The sequence below is a fragment of the Silurus meridionalis genome, chromosome 8 (genome assembly GCF_014805685.1).
Source record: "Silurus meridionalis isolate SWU-2019-XX chromosome 8, ASM1480568v1, whole genome shotgun sequence".
Taxonomy (NCBI): Eukaryota; Metazoa; Chordata; class Actinopteri; order Siluriformes; family Siluridae; genus Silurus; species Silurus meridionalis.
The window spans coordinates 28,729,379-28,744,069 of record NC_060891.1 but is presented as its reverse complement, the minus strand read 5'-3'; the positions used below and the strand labels follow the sequence as shown (position 1 = coordinate 28,744,069).

At 44.3% G+C, this 14,691-nt stretch overlaps 1 protein-coding gene across 1 annotated transcript in view; it reads left to right on the top strand.

Moving 5' to 3' along the window:
• Positions 1-10,675: 10,675 nt before the first annotated feature.
• Positions 10,676-14,691, top strand: part of ttc27 (tetratricopeptide repeat domain 27) — a 65,766-nt gene continuing 61,750 nt past the window's right edge. The window contains 2 exon segments of the mRNA XM_046855350.1: positions 10,676-10,992; positions 13,783-13,960. Of these exon segments, the coding sequence (XP_046711306.1) occupies positions 10,896-10,992; positions 13,783-13,960 (275 nt within the window). The 5' untranslated portion in view covers positions 10,676-10,895.

Here is a 14,691-nt window from a genome sequence, read left to right as displayed (position 1 = left end):
ACACATGTCCTATATCTAATTTACATGTAAAGGATAACTCCGGTCTATACTTCAAAGGGAAGAACAATATAAATTATCTGGGCAGAGTTTGCTCGAGGTTCTTTCTGACTCCGTTGAACCCAAAGTGCTTCATGTATTTTGTCACTGCTACGCTGTTATAAACTTCTTCATTACGATCGTCGTTGTCCTCTTCATTTTTTCTAACAACTTTTGCAACGAGAGGAGCGAATACGCTGGATCTTGTTTACACAAACATCCCTGCCATGTAACATACCAGCTACATCAGCAAGTGCGTTGATAATGTGACCATCTCCAAGATCATCACTACACGCTCCAACCAGAAACCAGAATGACTGCAAATGTGCGTGTGCTGCTGAAACAAAGAGACTCTGCATTCAGAACAGGGGACAAGACGGCCTTAAGAACAGCAAGGGCCAAACTGTTCCGTGCCATCAGAGAGGTGAAGCACCAACACGCCAAGAGAATCCACAACCACTTCCAGGACAGCGGAGATACCCGGTGCATGTGGCAGGGCATCCAGGTGATCACGAACTACAACACAACATCACCTGCTTGAGACCATGACGCCTCCCTCCCAGATGTGTTGAACGACTTCTTCGCCCGGTTTTGAGGTGCAGAAAAAAGGTAAGGAAGACCATCCCTCCTCCCACTGACCAGGTGCTCTGTCTAACCACAGCTGAAGTGAGGGAAAACTCTATAAAGTCTGCTGGACCAGACAACATTCCTGGCAGAGTGCTCAGGGAATGTGCAGAACAGCTAGCGGAAGTCAAGTCACACCTCCCTCAAGTCAAGTCAAGTCAAGTCAAGTTTATTTCTATAGAGCTTTTCACAACAGACTTTACAGCTTTACAGAATGTAACAGTGAAGGTGAATGGTGTGTGCTTATCCCTGATGAGCAGCCGTGGCGACTGTGGCAAGGAAAAACTCCCTTATATGTTATGAGAAAGAAACCTTGAGGGGAACCAGACTCAAAAGGGGAACCCATCCTCATTTGGGTGACATCAAGAGTTTGATCATAAATCTTTCAACAATACAAAACACTGGAGAGTGAGAACTAACATAAGTACTGGAGTATAAGATTATAAGTAATGTTCTTTCTACAGTCTTACACAGTCTATAAAGTATAAGTCAAGATGGCGCCGCGGATGGCAGCCTCGGCACGACTCTCTCTAGTACTTTCTTTCTTTTTGTTTTTTGTCTGTGTGTTTAGTTACCCTACCCTAATAACTTACACTAAAGAAGAATTGCTTAACATCGGGGAGTTCACTCCAGACACTTTTTCAACAGTTTTTACAAACCCGGAAAGTTATTTGGAGATCTTAGTTGGAGCTGCAGCTACTCTCTATGGCACATGGAGGAGACGCCAGCGGGGGAAGCGCGCCGGCGCGCTAGTGAAACAACGACAGAGGGGATTTAGAACTGCGCTCCCGTCGATTCACCTTGCGAACCTCCGCTCACTGCCGAACAAAATGGACGAACTAACTCTTCTTAACGGAACAAACAAAGATTTTGCATGCTCCGCTGCTCTCTGTTTTACTGAAACTTGGCTCAGTCGCTCAATCCCAGACAGCGGATTACTTCTCTCGGGCTTCCACTTACACCGAGCGGATCGCGTAACGGAGCTATCGGGCAAAACGAAAGGCGGCGGAATCTGCTTCTACATTAATGAACGTTGGTGTACAGATGTCACAGTGCTGGATAAATACTGCAGCCCAAACTTGGAATCACTGGTGATAAACTGTAAACCGTTTTACTCACCGCGGGAATTTTCCTCATTCATTCTGACCGGAGTTTACATCCCACCTCAGGCCAACGTGAATGATGCACTGCAAAACCTGGCAAACCAAATATCCGGCTTGGAGCAAAACATCCGGATTCTCTTTTTATTATCCTTGGAGACTTTAACAGAGCAAAACTAACACTAGAACTTCCAAAATACAGGCAACATATTAACTGTCCGACAAGAGGGAAAAACACACTGGATCATTGCTACACCGTTCTTAAGGACTCGTATCGCTCTGTACCGGGCAGCTTTAGGGAACTCTGATCACTGCTTGGTTCATCTTATTCCAACATACAGGCAGAAACTAAAATCTGTTAAGCCTGTAGTCAAAACAGTGAAGAGATGGACCAGTGAGGCAAAGCAGGAACTACAAGACTGCTTTGACTGCACTGATTGGAGTGTCTTTGAGGCTGGAACTGACAGCCTGGGTGAGCTGACTGACACTGTGACATCCTACATCAGTTTTGTGAAGACATGTGTGCCAACCAAAACCTTCTGCAAGTTCAGTAACAACAAGCCATGGTTCACAGCCAAACTGAAAAACTTGACATGCCAAGGAAGATGCATACAGAGGGAGGACAAAGCTCTGTACAAGCAGGCCAGGAACCAACTGACAAAAGAGATCAGAATAGTCAAAAGAAGCTACTCTGAAAAGCTGAAAAGCAGGTTTTCAGCTAACGACCCTGCATCAGTGTGGAAAGGCCTGCAAAATATCACAAACTACAGGAGACCACCCCTCCCCACTGAAGCAAACAAAGACCTGGCTGACGACCTCAATACCTTCTACTGCAGGTTTGAGAACAATATCTTCACACCTCTCATCCAACCCAGCCCAATGTCTGCCCCATCACACCTCTGGAATCCTCTCTTACAACTCCTTCCAGCACTCAAGTTGCGCTCACGATTTGTGAAAAGGATGTGTATCGGCTATTTTAGAGACAGAAGACAAGGAAGGCTCCTGGCCCAGACGGTGTTTTCCCATCCTGTCTCAAAGCATGTGCTGACCAACAATCTTCAACAGATCACTGGAGTTCTGTGAGATCCCCTCCTGCTTTAAACTCTCCACAATCATCCCAGTCCCCAAGAAACCCTCCATTACTGGACTGAATGACTACAGGCCTGTCACTCTGACATCTGTCGTCATGAAGACCTTTGAAAAGCTGGTATTGGCCCATCTAAAGAAGGTGACAAAACAGCTGCTGGATCCCCTACAGTTTGCATACCGAGCAAACAGATCGTTGGATGATGCAGTCAACATGGGGCTAAACTACATTCTGCAACACCTTGACTGCCCAGGAACATATGCCCGGATTTTGTTTGTTAACTTTAGTTCGGCTTTCAATACAATAATTCCGGGAATCCTTCACTCCAAACTCCTAAACCTTACTATACCCTCTGCCATCTGTCAATGGATCACCAGCTTCCTGACAGGCAGGAAACAACAGGTGAGACTGGGAGGTGTTACCTCCGGTATTCGGACAGTCAGCACTGGTGCTCCTCAGGGGTGTGTCCTTTCCCCACTGCTATTCTCCCTTTATACGAATGACTGCATATCAAGTGACCCAACTGTCAAACTCCTGAAATTTGCAGATGACACCACGCTCATTGGACTAATCCAAGATGGTGACGAGTCTGCATATAAGCAGGAGGTGAAGCAGCTGGTGCTATGGTGCAGTCAGAACAACCTTGAGCTAAACACACTCAAAACTGTGGAGATGATAGTGGACTTTAGGAAACATCCTTCAACACTACTCCCCTCACAATATCCAACATCCCTGTGTCACCTGTGGAGAGCTTCAAGTTTCTGGGCACTACCATTTCTCAAGACCTGAAATGGGAATCAAACATAAACTCGATTCTGAAAAAGGCCCAGCAGAGGATGTACTTTCTACGTCAATTAAGGAAGTACAGTCTGCCACAGTAGCTGTTGATACAGTTCTACACTGCAGTCATTGAATCTGTCCTGTGCTCATCAATCACCATCTGGTTTGGAGCAGCAACAAAACAGGACAGAAACAGACTGCAGAAAACTGTTAAAACCGCAGAAAAAATCATTGGTGCTCCTCTGCCCACTCTCTAGGACTTGTACCATACAAGAACCAGAAACCGGGCAAAAAAAATCATTAATGACCCTTCACACCCTGGACACAACATCTTTCAGCTCCTACCTTCTGGCAGGCGCTACAGAACTTTGTTCACTAAGACTGCCAGACACAGGAACAGTTTCTTTCCCCAAGCAATCACCCTCACTAACAACTGACCATAATTATATTCCCTGCTCATATCTATGAGTACTGCACAGAACTGTCACTCATCACATTATCTGTATATGTTGCACACACTATTGCTTCTATATACTGTACAAAGTTTTATAGTAACCTCTCTCATCATACCTGACACACAATACTGTCATTTGCACTACCATGCACTCCCACACTTTATGTACATTACTGGTCTGTATCCCTATTTATTACCCACACTGTCTATACTGTCTCATATTGTCTGTATTGTCTCATATTGTCTGTATTGTCTTGTATAGTCTGTTTTTGTCTTGTCGTGTCTGTTTTGTCTTGTATAGGTTTTTATTTATGTCTGTACTTTGAGAGTAACAAACAGCTGGAACCAAATTCCTTGTGTGTGTCAACACACTTGGTCAATAAACCTGATTCTGATTCTAATTCTGATTCTGATATAAGTTATAAAACAAGGAGCTACTGAGCTCAACATGTGTGATCATCACAGATCCAGCATCAGCTTCTCCATGCCAGAGCCTTTAAACACTACAAATTAAACAGGTCCAATGTCAAAACTCCACACATGTAGCGGGATCCAATTGGCAGCTACATGAGGTGGGACGTGACTGGAGCTGGCCAGGAATTAGCGTAGCTGCTGTTCATGATATTAACAGCACAAGTTGATAATGTGCATGTGATCAGATGTTCTGAAGCACAAGGTTATGATGTAAGACGTGTTATGTGTAGGCTTTGCTAAAAATATAAATTTTTAATCTGCACTTAAACTGGGAGAGTGTGTTTGAGCCCCGAACACTGTCAGAAAAAACTGTTCCAAAGTTTAGGAGCTAAATGTGAGAATGTTCTACCGCCTTTAGTGGACTTTGCTATTCTAGGAACTACTAGAAGCCCAGAGTTTTGAGATCTCAGGGAGCGTGATGGATTGTAGCGTGTTAAAAGACTTGAGAGATATATGGGAGCCAAACCATTTAGTGCTTTATAAGTGAGAAGCAGTAGTTTGCAGTTGATTCGAAACTTAACAGGAAGCCAGTGTAGGGATGAGAAGATTGGGGTTATATGATCATATTTTCTTGACCTTGTAAGAACTCTTGCTGCCGCATTCTGAACTAACTAAAGCTTGTTTATTAATGATGCAGGACATTCACCTAGTAACGCATTACAGTAGTCCAGTCTGGAGGTCATGAACACATCGAATATAGACAACATGTTTCTTAGCTTAGAAATATTTCTAAGGTGAAAGAAGGCTGTTTGTGTAACTTGGTTGATGTGATTATTAAAAGATAAGTTGCTCTAAAATAACTCCCAGGTCTTTTACTGTTGAACTAGTGGTTACAGAGCGTCCGTCTAAATGCAGGTTGAGATGCTGGAGCTTCTGTGTACTGGTTTTTGGGCTGATGAGCAAAATCTCCGTCTTATCAGAATTTAATAATTGAAAGTTATAAGTCATCCAGTCTTTTAATTATTTAATACACTCAGTTATCAGAGCTAATTGAGCATATCGCCTGGTTTGATGAGATATATAGCTGGGTATCATCAGCATAACAATGGAAGCTAATTCAATGCCTTCTAATAATATTTCCTAAGGGAAGCATGTATATTGTGAAAAGCAGGGGTCCTAGAACTGAACCTTGTGGCACGCCATAATTTACTAGCATTAGCCTGGATAACTCTCCATTTAAGTCTACGAAATGATAACGATAGGACAGGTAGGATTTAAACCAGCTTAATGCCTGTCACTGAATGCCGATGTAATTCTGTAAGCGATCTAGGAGAAGATCATGATCTATAGTGTCAAATGCAGCACTAAGATCTAGTAAAACTAACAGCGAGATGAAGCTTTGGTCTAAAGCTAAAAACAGGTCATTAGTGATTTTAACTAGAGCAGTTTCTGTGCTATGATGGAGCCTGAAACCTGACTGAAACTCTTCAAAGATAATGTTCTCTTGTAAGTAGGAACAGAACTGGGCAGCGACAATCTTTTCTAAAATCTTAGACATAAATGGGAGATTTGAAATGGGTCTGTCAGAGGGACCATTGAGAGCATCCTGAGCAGCTACATCACTGCCTGGTTTGAGAACTGCACCGTCTCGGATCGCAAGACCCTACAAAGGATAGTGAGGACAGCTGAGAAGATCATCGGAGTCTCTCTCCCCTTTACCATGCATCAGACTCCTCAATACACAGAACTGAAATGGACTCACACACACACTCACTCAAATGTGTGTTACCGAACTGCACAACCTGAACTTAACACACTCATTACTCATCTTAATTTCAATCCATTGCACCATCATTTATATATTATTATTAATACTTGACTGTATTACACTGTTTACCTGCTGGTATTTGCACTGCATTGTGTCTGTTTATGTCCCGGGTATAGTTTTTACAGTTCTCCTTGCACAGTACTGTATAATCAAAGTATACAGTAGGTTCACTGGTCGGTGCTATCTCGGGTTTTGTGTCTTGTCTTGTGTTGTCTGTCTGTTCTGTCTGTCTGTCTGTACTGTCTGTCTGTACTGTTTGTATGTCTGTCTGTCTGTACTGTTTGTATGTCTGTCTGTCTGTACTGTCTGTCTGTACTGTTTGTATGTCTGTCTGTCTGTACTGTTTGTATGTCTGTCTGTCTGTACTGTTTGTATGTACTGTCTGTCTGTACTGTTTGTATGTCTGTCTGTCTGTACTGTCTGTCTGTACTGTTTGTATGTCTGTCTGTCTGTACTGTTTGTATGTACTGTCTGTCTGTACTGTTTGTATGTCTGTCTGTCTGTACTGTTTGTATGTCTGTCTGTCTGTGCTGTTTTCTTCTGAACTGTTTGCACTAGGTTGCACTCGATGCACTTTATGTAGCTTGTGTTGTGTTGTAGCTCTATGTTGTTGTTGTGTAGTGTAGCACCAGGGTTCCGGAGGAACGTTGTCTTATTTTTTACTGTGTACTGTGTACCACTGTGTATAGTAGAAATGACAATAAAAGCCTCTTGACTTGACACTTGCATTGGTGTGAATTTAAAAATGACAATTTTAAAATATAGATGAGTAGATATAGATGAATATCATTAATTATTAATAATAACATATAATTAAAGGTAAATTTGAGCAAATTAGTTATTTCAAAAGTGTGTATCAAACTGGTAGCCCTTCACATTAATCGGTACCCAAGAAGTAGCTCTCAGTTTCAAAAAGGTTGGTGACCCCTGGTCTAGTCTGATGACCAGGTTTTAATTTCCATCATGAGGAAAGCTGAGTGTGTGGGCATGGCTTACTGGGTGAGTTATTGCAAGGGAGTGACACTATGGGAAGACGGTGAGCTGGTGGAGGTAGTGTGATGCTTTGGGAGATGTTCTAGTGGGAAAACTCAGGATGTGGATGTTACATTGATGGTATGTACCATTTGCCTGAACACTGTTCCAGCCCTCAAGATAAAGCTCCCTGTATATCCACACTGCAACACTCTGTTCAGGAACGTTCTGAGGAACATCAGCCAGGGATGGAGGAGAAGATGATGTTAAGTCATTGATACTGGCTGCAGTGGCTCTAAAGTACAAGGCGTAATCACAGTGTTGATCACACACATGCTTTACGTTACACACGTTACTGTGTACTACGATTGACATTAAATATTATAATTATACATTATGGATATTTGCAAGCGTTCGACTTAATGCTAACGTTCACATGTCGCTAGCATTAGCTTGCTGGAAGGTTCATGTTTATTAGATATAAAAAATTCTGTTAAATGATTTTTGAATCGTAAAGATAAAAATGTAAAGGTAGAAACTCATGAGATTTGTATGAACCTGATTCAGATAGATGACGTGTATGAGAACGTTTCTAGCTGTAACTAGAACCTGGTTGTTGCTATTAATAGATAAGATTGTGGTTGTCATGGTAACATCTGCTATGTATTTTGTCTGAAACTATTTAGTTGTAACGATAATAATTATAATTGAAAATTTAATGAAAATACAAGTAGCATTGGAGTAGAGATACAGTATTACAATCCAACTTCTTCTTCTTCTTCTTTCAGCTGCTCCCATTAGGAGTTGCCACAGTGGATCATCCGTCTCTAATCCAATGGCAGATCTCCACGTCTGCACCGTTGGTTCCTCCGAGCACTCCGCTCCATTCCAGAGTCCTCAGGACGTCGTACCGCCACCTGGCTGCGACAAGGACGTCGTACCGCTGCCTGGCCACGAAGCAAGACATGAATAGGATCTCGTCGCCAAACCCCTCTGGATGTCCTTTCTAGGCAATGTCACGCCTCCGATGTCCTCTCCAGGGGACGTCACACCTCCGATTTCCTCTCCAGGAGACGTCACTCCTCCGAGTTCCTCTCCAGGAGACATCACTCCTCCGAGTTTCTCTCCAGGCGACGTCACTCCCCCGAGTTCCTCTCCAGATGACGTCACACCTCTGAGTCCCCCGGACAGTGGCGTCTTGCCCCCAAGTTCCTCGAAGTCCCGCAGAAAGCATTGTTATGCTCCAAGGCTCCTCTGAAAGTGCTAAAGGTGACAATGTGATCAGAGATTCCTCCCAGAACGATCTCGCGCCTCAAACACCTGCATAGGGCACTATAGTACCCCAGGGTCTACTCCAAACTCCTGCAGAAGGCGTGACTCGGCCTCTGAACTCCACCGTGGGCGTCGCACGGCCTCTGAACCTCGCCATGAGCATCGCATGGCCTCTGAACTCTGCCGTGGGCGTCGTTTGGCCCACGATTTCTGCCAAGAACGTTGCTCGACCTCTGATTTCTGCCAAAGACGTCGCTCTGCCCCTGAGCTCCACCCAGGGTGTCTCTCCGCTTCCAATCTCAGCCCAGGGGGTTGTCCAGCTCGTAAGCTACCCTGAGGACTTCGCTTAGCCTCCGGTTTTCACCAAGAACGTTGGTTTGTTCCAGTTCCTCGCAGAGGGCATCACTCCACTCCAGGCCTCCACAGGGGACGTCGCTCCACCTCGGGTCCTTCCCGACCTTCCCCGGTTTTTTGGCGGTGCGTTCCAGGCCAAGGATGGTTCACGGGTTCATCCTCTGAGTGCCCTGCCCCACCTGGTGTGGGTGGTTTTAGGGCATCAGGTGCCCTAAAACCAGTTTTCAGACCCCCTTAAATTTTATACTCTGTTATATTGCAGCCATTTTGTAAAATCATTGAAGTTAATTTCTCTTCCTCATGAATGTACACACGGCTCCCCATACTGACAGAAAAACACGGAATTGTTGACATTTTTGCAGATTCATTTAAAAAGAAAAACTGAAATATCACATGGTCCTAAGTATTCAGACCCTTTGCTGTGACCCTCATATTTAACTCAGGTGCTCTCCATTTCTTCTGATCATCCTTGAGATGGTTGTACACCTTCATTTGAGTCCAGCTGTGTTTGATTAAACTGATTGGACTTGATTAGGAAAGCCACACACCTGTCTATATAAGACCTTACAGATCACAAGCTCCAGAGATGCAGTCGGGAGATGGGAGAAAGTTGTAGAAAGTCAACCATCACTGCATCCCTCCACCAGTCAGGGCTTTATGACAGAGTGGCCTGACGGAAGCCTCTCCTCAGTGCAAGACACATGAAAGCCTGCATGGAGTTTGCTAAAAAACACCTGAAGGACTCCAAGATGGTGAGAAATAAGATTCTCTGGTCTGATGAGACCAAGATAGAACTTTTTAGCTGTAATTCTAAGAAGTATGTGTGGAGAAAACCAGGCACTGCTCATCACCTGTCCAACACAGTCCCAACAGTGAAGCATGGTGGTGGCAGCATCATGCTGTGGGGGTGTTTTTCATCTGCAGGGACAGGACGACTGGTTGCAATCGAGGGAAAGATAAATGCGGCCAAGTACAGGGATATCCTGGACGAAAAGCGCACTCGAGAAGAGCACTCTGGACCTCAGACTGGGCCGAAGGGTTACCTTCCAACAAGCACACAGCTAAAATAACGAAGGAGTGGCTTCACAACAACTCGGTGCCAGAGTCCTGACTTAAACCCAATTGAGCATCTCTGGAGAGACCTAAAAATGGCTGTCCACCAACGTTTACCATCCAACCGGACAGAACTGGAGAGGATCTGCAAGGAGGAATGGCAGAGGATCCCCAAATCCAGGAGTGAAAAACTTGTTGCATCTTTCCCAAAAAGACTCCTGGCTGTATTAGATCAAAAGGGGGCTTCTACTGAATACTTAGGACCATGTGATATTTCAGTTTTTCTTTTTTTAATAAATCTGCAACAATATCAACAATTCTGTGTTTTTTGTCAGTATGGGGAGCCGTGTGTACATTCATGAGGAAAAGAAATCAACTTCAATGATTTAAGAATTCAAGAATTGAAGGGGGTCTGAATACTTTCCGTACCCACTGTATAAGTGTGTATATATGTGTGTGTGTGTGTGTATGTATATATATATATATATATATATATATATATATATATATATATATATATATATATATATATATATATTTTTTATTTCAAACAAGAACCCAACAAATAAATGATCATAAAACAGATATTAAGAAAGAACAGAGAGAAGAGAGAAAGAACGCGTTTTTGAATGTCCCCAAAATTATTCCGTCCCCGTTTTCCGCTCACTTCCGGTACCTGGCTCGGGTTACACTTCATTTCCCATGATGCCCCGCGGCAGCTGTCATGGCTGCGCACTGATGGCACTTTGTGGCACATGTTGAAGAAGCACAACACAACCAGGAAGCTGTGGATGAAACCGGTGCTGAGACACAGCAGAGAAGTTACTGAGGAAATCTGAGATTGGGTTCGGTTCGGTTCAATTCAGGTTCGGGTTTGGGTTTCAGGAGGTTCAGGTGTTTGTTCCTGGAGCCGGAAGAGAAATGGAGCGGAGTGTGGAGATCGAGGCTGCGGTGCTGAGAGGATTCCTGACCGAGAGAGAGAAATCCGAGTGGGGACAGAGCTTCTTCAACACCGCAGGTAAAGGAACGGAGAGAAAGAAGGATGGAGGGAAAACCGCGAGGAGGAGGAGGAGGAGTGGGAATGCTGGGACTGTGTGGAGCAATTATTATTATTATTATTATTATTATTATTATTGATACATGTAGGTAGGGTTTCTACTAATGTTTCACCCGAACCGTGTGTGTGTGTGTGTGTGTGTGTGTGTGTGTGTGTGTGTGTGTATATATATATATATATATATATATATATATATATATATATAGTGTATCGGGGTTTTGTGCGCGTGCGTATGTGTGTAGTACCCGTGGCCAGAACATTGAGCATGCAGTGTGCAGAAGATGGAGATGCTGGAAGCGAGACTCGACCACATTATTTCAGGTTTCTCCCTCAGTTTGGAAGCAGGACCTGGTCATCTCCTAGAAGCGTTTTTTTAAGGATGAGTATGGGGACAGATGGTGATGATGATGGAGAGAATGAAATGAAGGAGTCTTGTGATCGGAGGTACGTGAGCCGTTAGTCGGTTTGCTTTGAGCATCTGCAGGATTTAAGGATGAAGCGAGACGGCACGTCTGAGAAGAGAAAGTGTGTTAAGTGTCTGTGAGAGAGAGAGGGAGGGAGGGAGGGAGTGGAGGATGGTGGATGTATTCAGAAACTCATCACCCCTCTGCTCTGTAGAGTCGGACTGATTCACGATTAGATACATAGCGATGATCGGTTTTACGATACTCAGCGATGTGTGTTACAGTGGAGGAGGAAGGATTTCAGCACTGCTTTTCCCAGTGTGCACCTTCAACACGCCTCACCAGGAAGATGGAATTTACAGGTGATGTTCACACTCTGGAGAGAGAACATCTTTACATCTTTAAACACACTCTTCTGTTCCGTAACTCTGAAGATCGAGACTCTAATTCTGTAATCAAGACTTAAATTGTGATGAATGAGACCAAAATTCCAAAGATGGAGATTGTAATCTTGGAGATAGAGACCAAATTTCCAAAGATAGAGACCGAAATTCCGGAGATGAAGACCGTTATTCCGGAGATGGAGACTGTTAATCCGGAGATGTAAATCCGGAGATGGAGACCATTATTCCGGAGATGGAGATTGTTATTCCGGAGATGGAGATTGTTATTCCGGAGATGGAAACTGTTATTCCGGAGATGGAAACCGTTATTCCGGAGATGGAGCGCATTATTCCGCAGATGGAGACCGTTATTCCGGAGATGTAAATCTGGACATGGAGACCGTTATTCCGGAGCTGGAGACCGTTATTCTGGCGATAGAAAGTGTAGAGACTGTAATTCCGTAGCTGGAGACTTAAATTCTAACGAATGATACTTTAATTCCAGAAATCCGGGGTATAATTATAGAAAGGATGGTTGGATTTTTAGAAGTTGGTGGAGATGTAATATTAGCGTGGATTCTGATTGGGTGGTGATGTTGGGATATTAGGGTGGATTCTGATTGGGTGGTGATGATGAGGATTTTAGGGCGGATTCTGATTGGGTGGTGATGTTGGGATATTAGGGTGGATTCTGATTGGGCGGTGATGTTGGGATATTAGGGCGGATTCTGATTGGTGATGTTGGGATATTAGGGGATTCTGATTGGGTGGTGATGTTGGGATATTAGGGTGGATTCTGATTGGGTGGTGATGTTGGGATATTAGGGTGGATTCTGATTGGGCGGTGATGTTGGGATATTAGGGCGGATTCTGATTGGGCGGTGATGTTGGGATATTAGGGCGGATTCTGATTGGGTGGTGATGTTGGGATATTAGGGTGGATTCTGATTGGTGATGTTGGGATATTAGGGTGGATTCTGATTGGGCGGTGGTGATGTTGGGAGATTAGGTGGATTCTGATTGGGTGGTGATGATGAGGATATTAGGCGGATTCTGATTGGGTGGTGATGTTGGGATATTAGGGTGGATTCTGATTGGGCGGTGATGTTGGGATATTAGGGTGGATTCTGATTGGGCGGTGATGATGTTGGGATATTAGGGTGGATTCTGATTGGGCGGTGATGATGTTGGGATATTAGGGTGGATTCTGATTGGTGATGATGTTGGGATATTAGGGTGGATTCTGATTGGTGATGATGTTGGGATATTAGGGTGGATTCTGATTGGGCGGTGATGATGTTGGGATATTAGGGTGGATTCTGATTGGGCGGTGATATTGGGATATTAGGCGGATTCTGATTGGGCGGTGATGTTGGGATATTATGGCGGATTCTGATTGTGCGGTGATGTTGGGATATTAGGCGGATTCTGATTGGGCGGTGATGTTGGGATATTAGGTGGATTCTGATTGGGCGGTGATGTTGGGAGATTAGGTGGATTCTGATTGGGCGGTGATGTTGGGATATTAGGCGGATTCTGATTGGGCGGTGATGTTGGGATATTAGGGGATTCTGATTGGGCGGTGATGTTGGGAGATTAGGCGGATTCTGATTGGGCGGTGATGTTGGGATATTAGGCGGATTCTGATTGGGCGGTGATGTTGGGAGATTAGGGGATTCTGATTGGGCGGTGATGTTGGGATTTTAGGGCGGATTCTGATTGGGCGGTGATGATGGGATATTAGGGTGGATTCTGATTGGGCGGTGATGTTGGGATATCAGGGCGGATTCTGATTGGGCGGTGATGTTGGGATATCAGGGCGGATTCTGATTGGGCGGTGATGTTGGGAGATTAGGGCGGATTCTGATTGGGCGGAGATGTTGGGATATTATGTATCTGATTTTACTGTGTGTGTGTGTGTGTGTGTGTGTGTGTGTGTGTGTGTGTGTGTGTGTGTGTTTCAGACGGAGGTCCACTGCTAAAGTCGGTGTTTGAGGGGGATTTCGAGGCTGTGTTGCTCAGCGGCCCCGTGTTAGAGATGCTCTCTGGAGAGCCGGAGCAGGACGAGAACATTGAATTGTATCTGCAGAGATGCATCATCACCTACCTGAGCAGCAACGATGAAGAAACCAGGAAGGACCGGTAAGTCCAGCACCACTATCTCCAGCACCACCATCTCCAGCACCTGCACACAGTTCTGATTTTATTTATTCTGTTATCTTTTCTTTTTATTAAATAATTACACAGATTTTAAATAAAAATAAAATGATTAATTTAATTACATTAATTAAATGATAAAAATAATCAATTTAAAAAAGAAAAAAAAATCTCAAGCAAGTGTCTTCTTACATTATTATAGTTTCCAAATCTCTAAGCAGCACCAACACTTGTATTTAAAAAAAGCTCTGATTGGGCGGTGATGTTGGGATATTAGGGTGGATTCTGATTGGGTGGTGATGTTGGGATATTAGGGTGGATTCTGATTGGGCGGTGATGATGGGATATTAGGGCGGATCTGATTGGGCGGTGATGTTGGGATATTAGGGCGGATTCTGATTGGGCGGTGATGTTGGGATATTAGGGCGGATCTGATTGGGCGGTGATGTTGGGATATTAGGTGATTCTGATTGGGTGGTGATGTTGGGATATTAGGCGGATTCTGATTGGGCGGTGATGATGGGATATTAGGGCGGATCTGATTGGGCGGTGATGTTGGGATTTTAGGCGGATTCTGATTGGGCGGTGATGTTGGGATATTAGGCGGATCTGATTGGTGATGTTGGGATATTAGGCGGATTCTGATTGGGTGGTGATGTTGGGATATTAGGCGGATTCTGATTGGGCGGTGATGTTGGGATATTAGGCGGATTCTG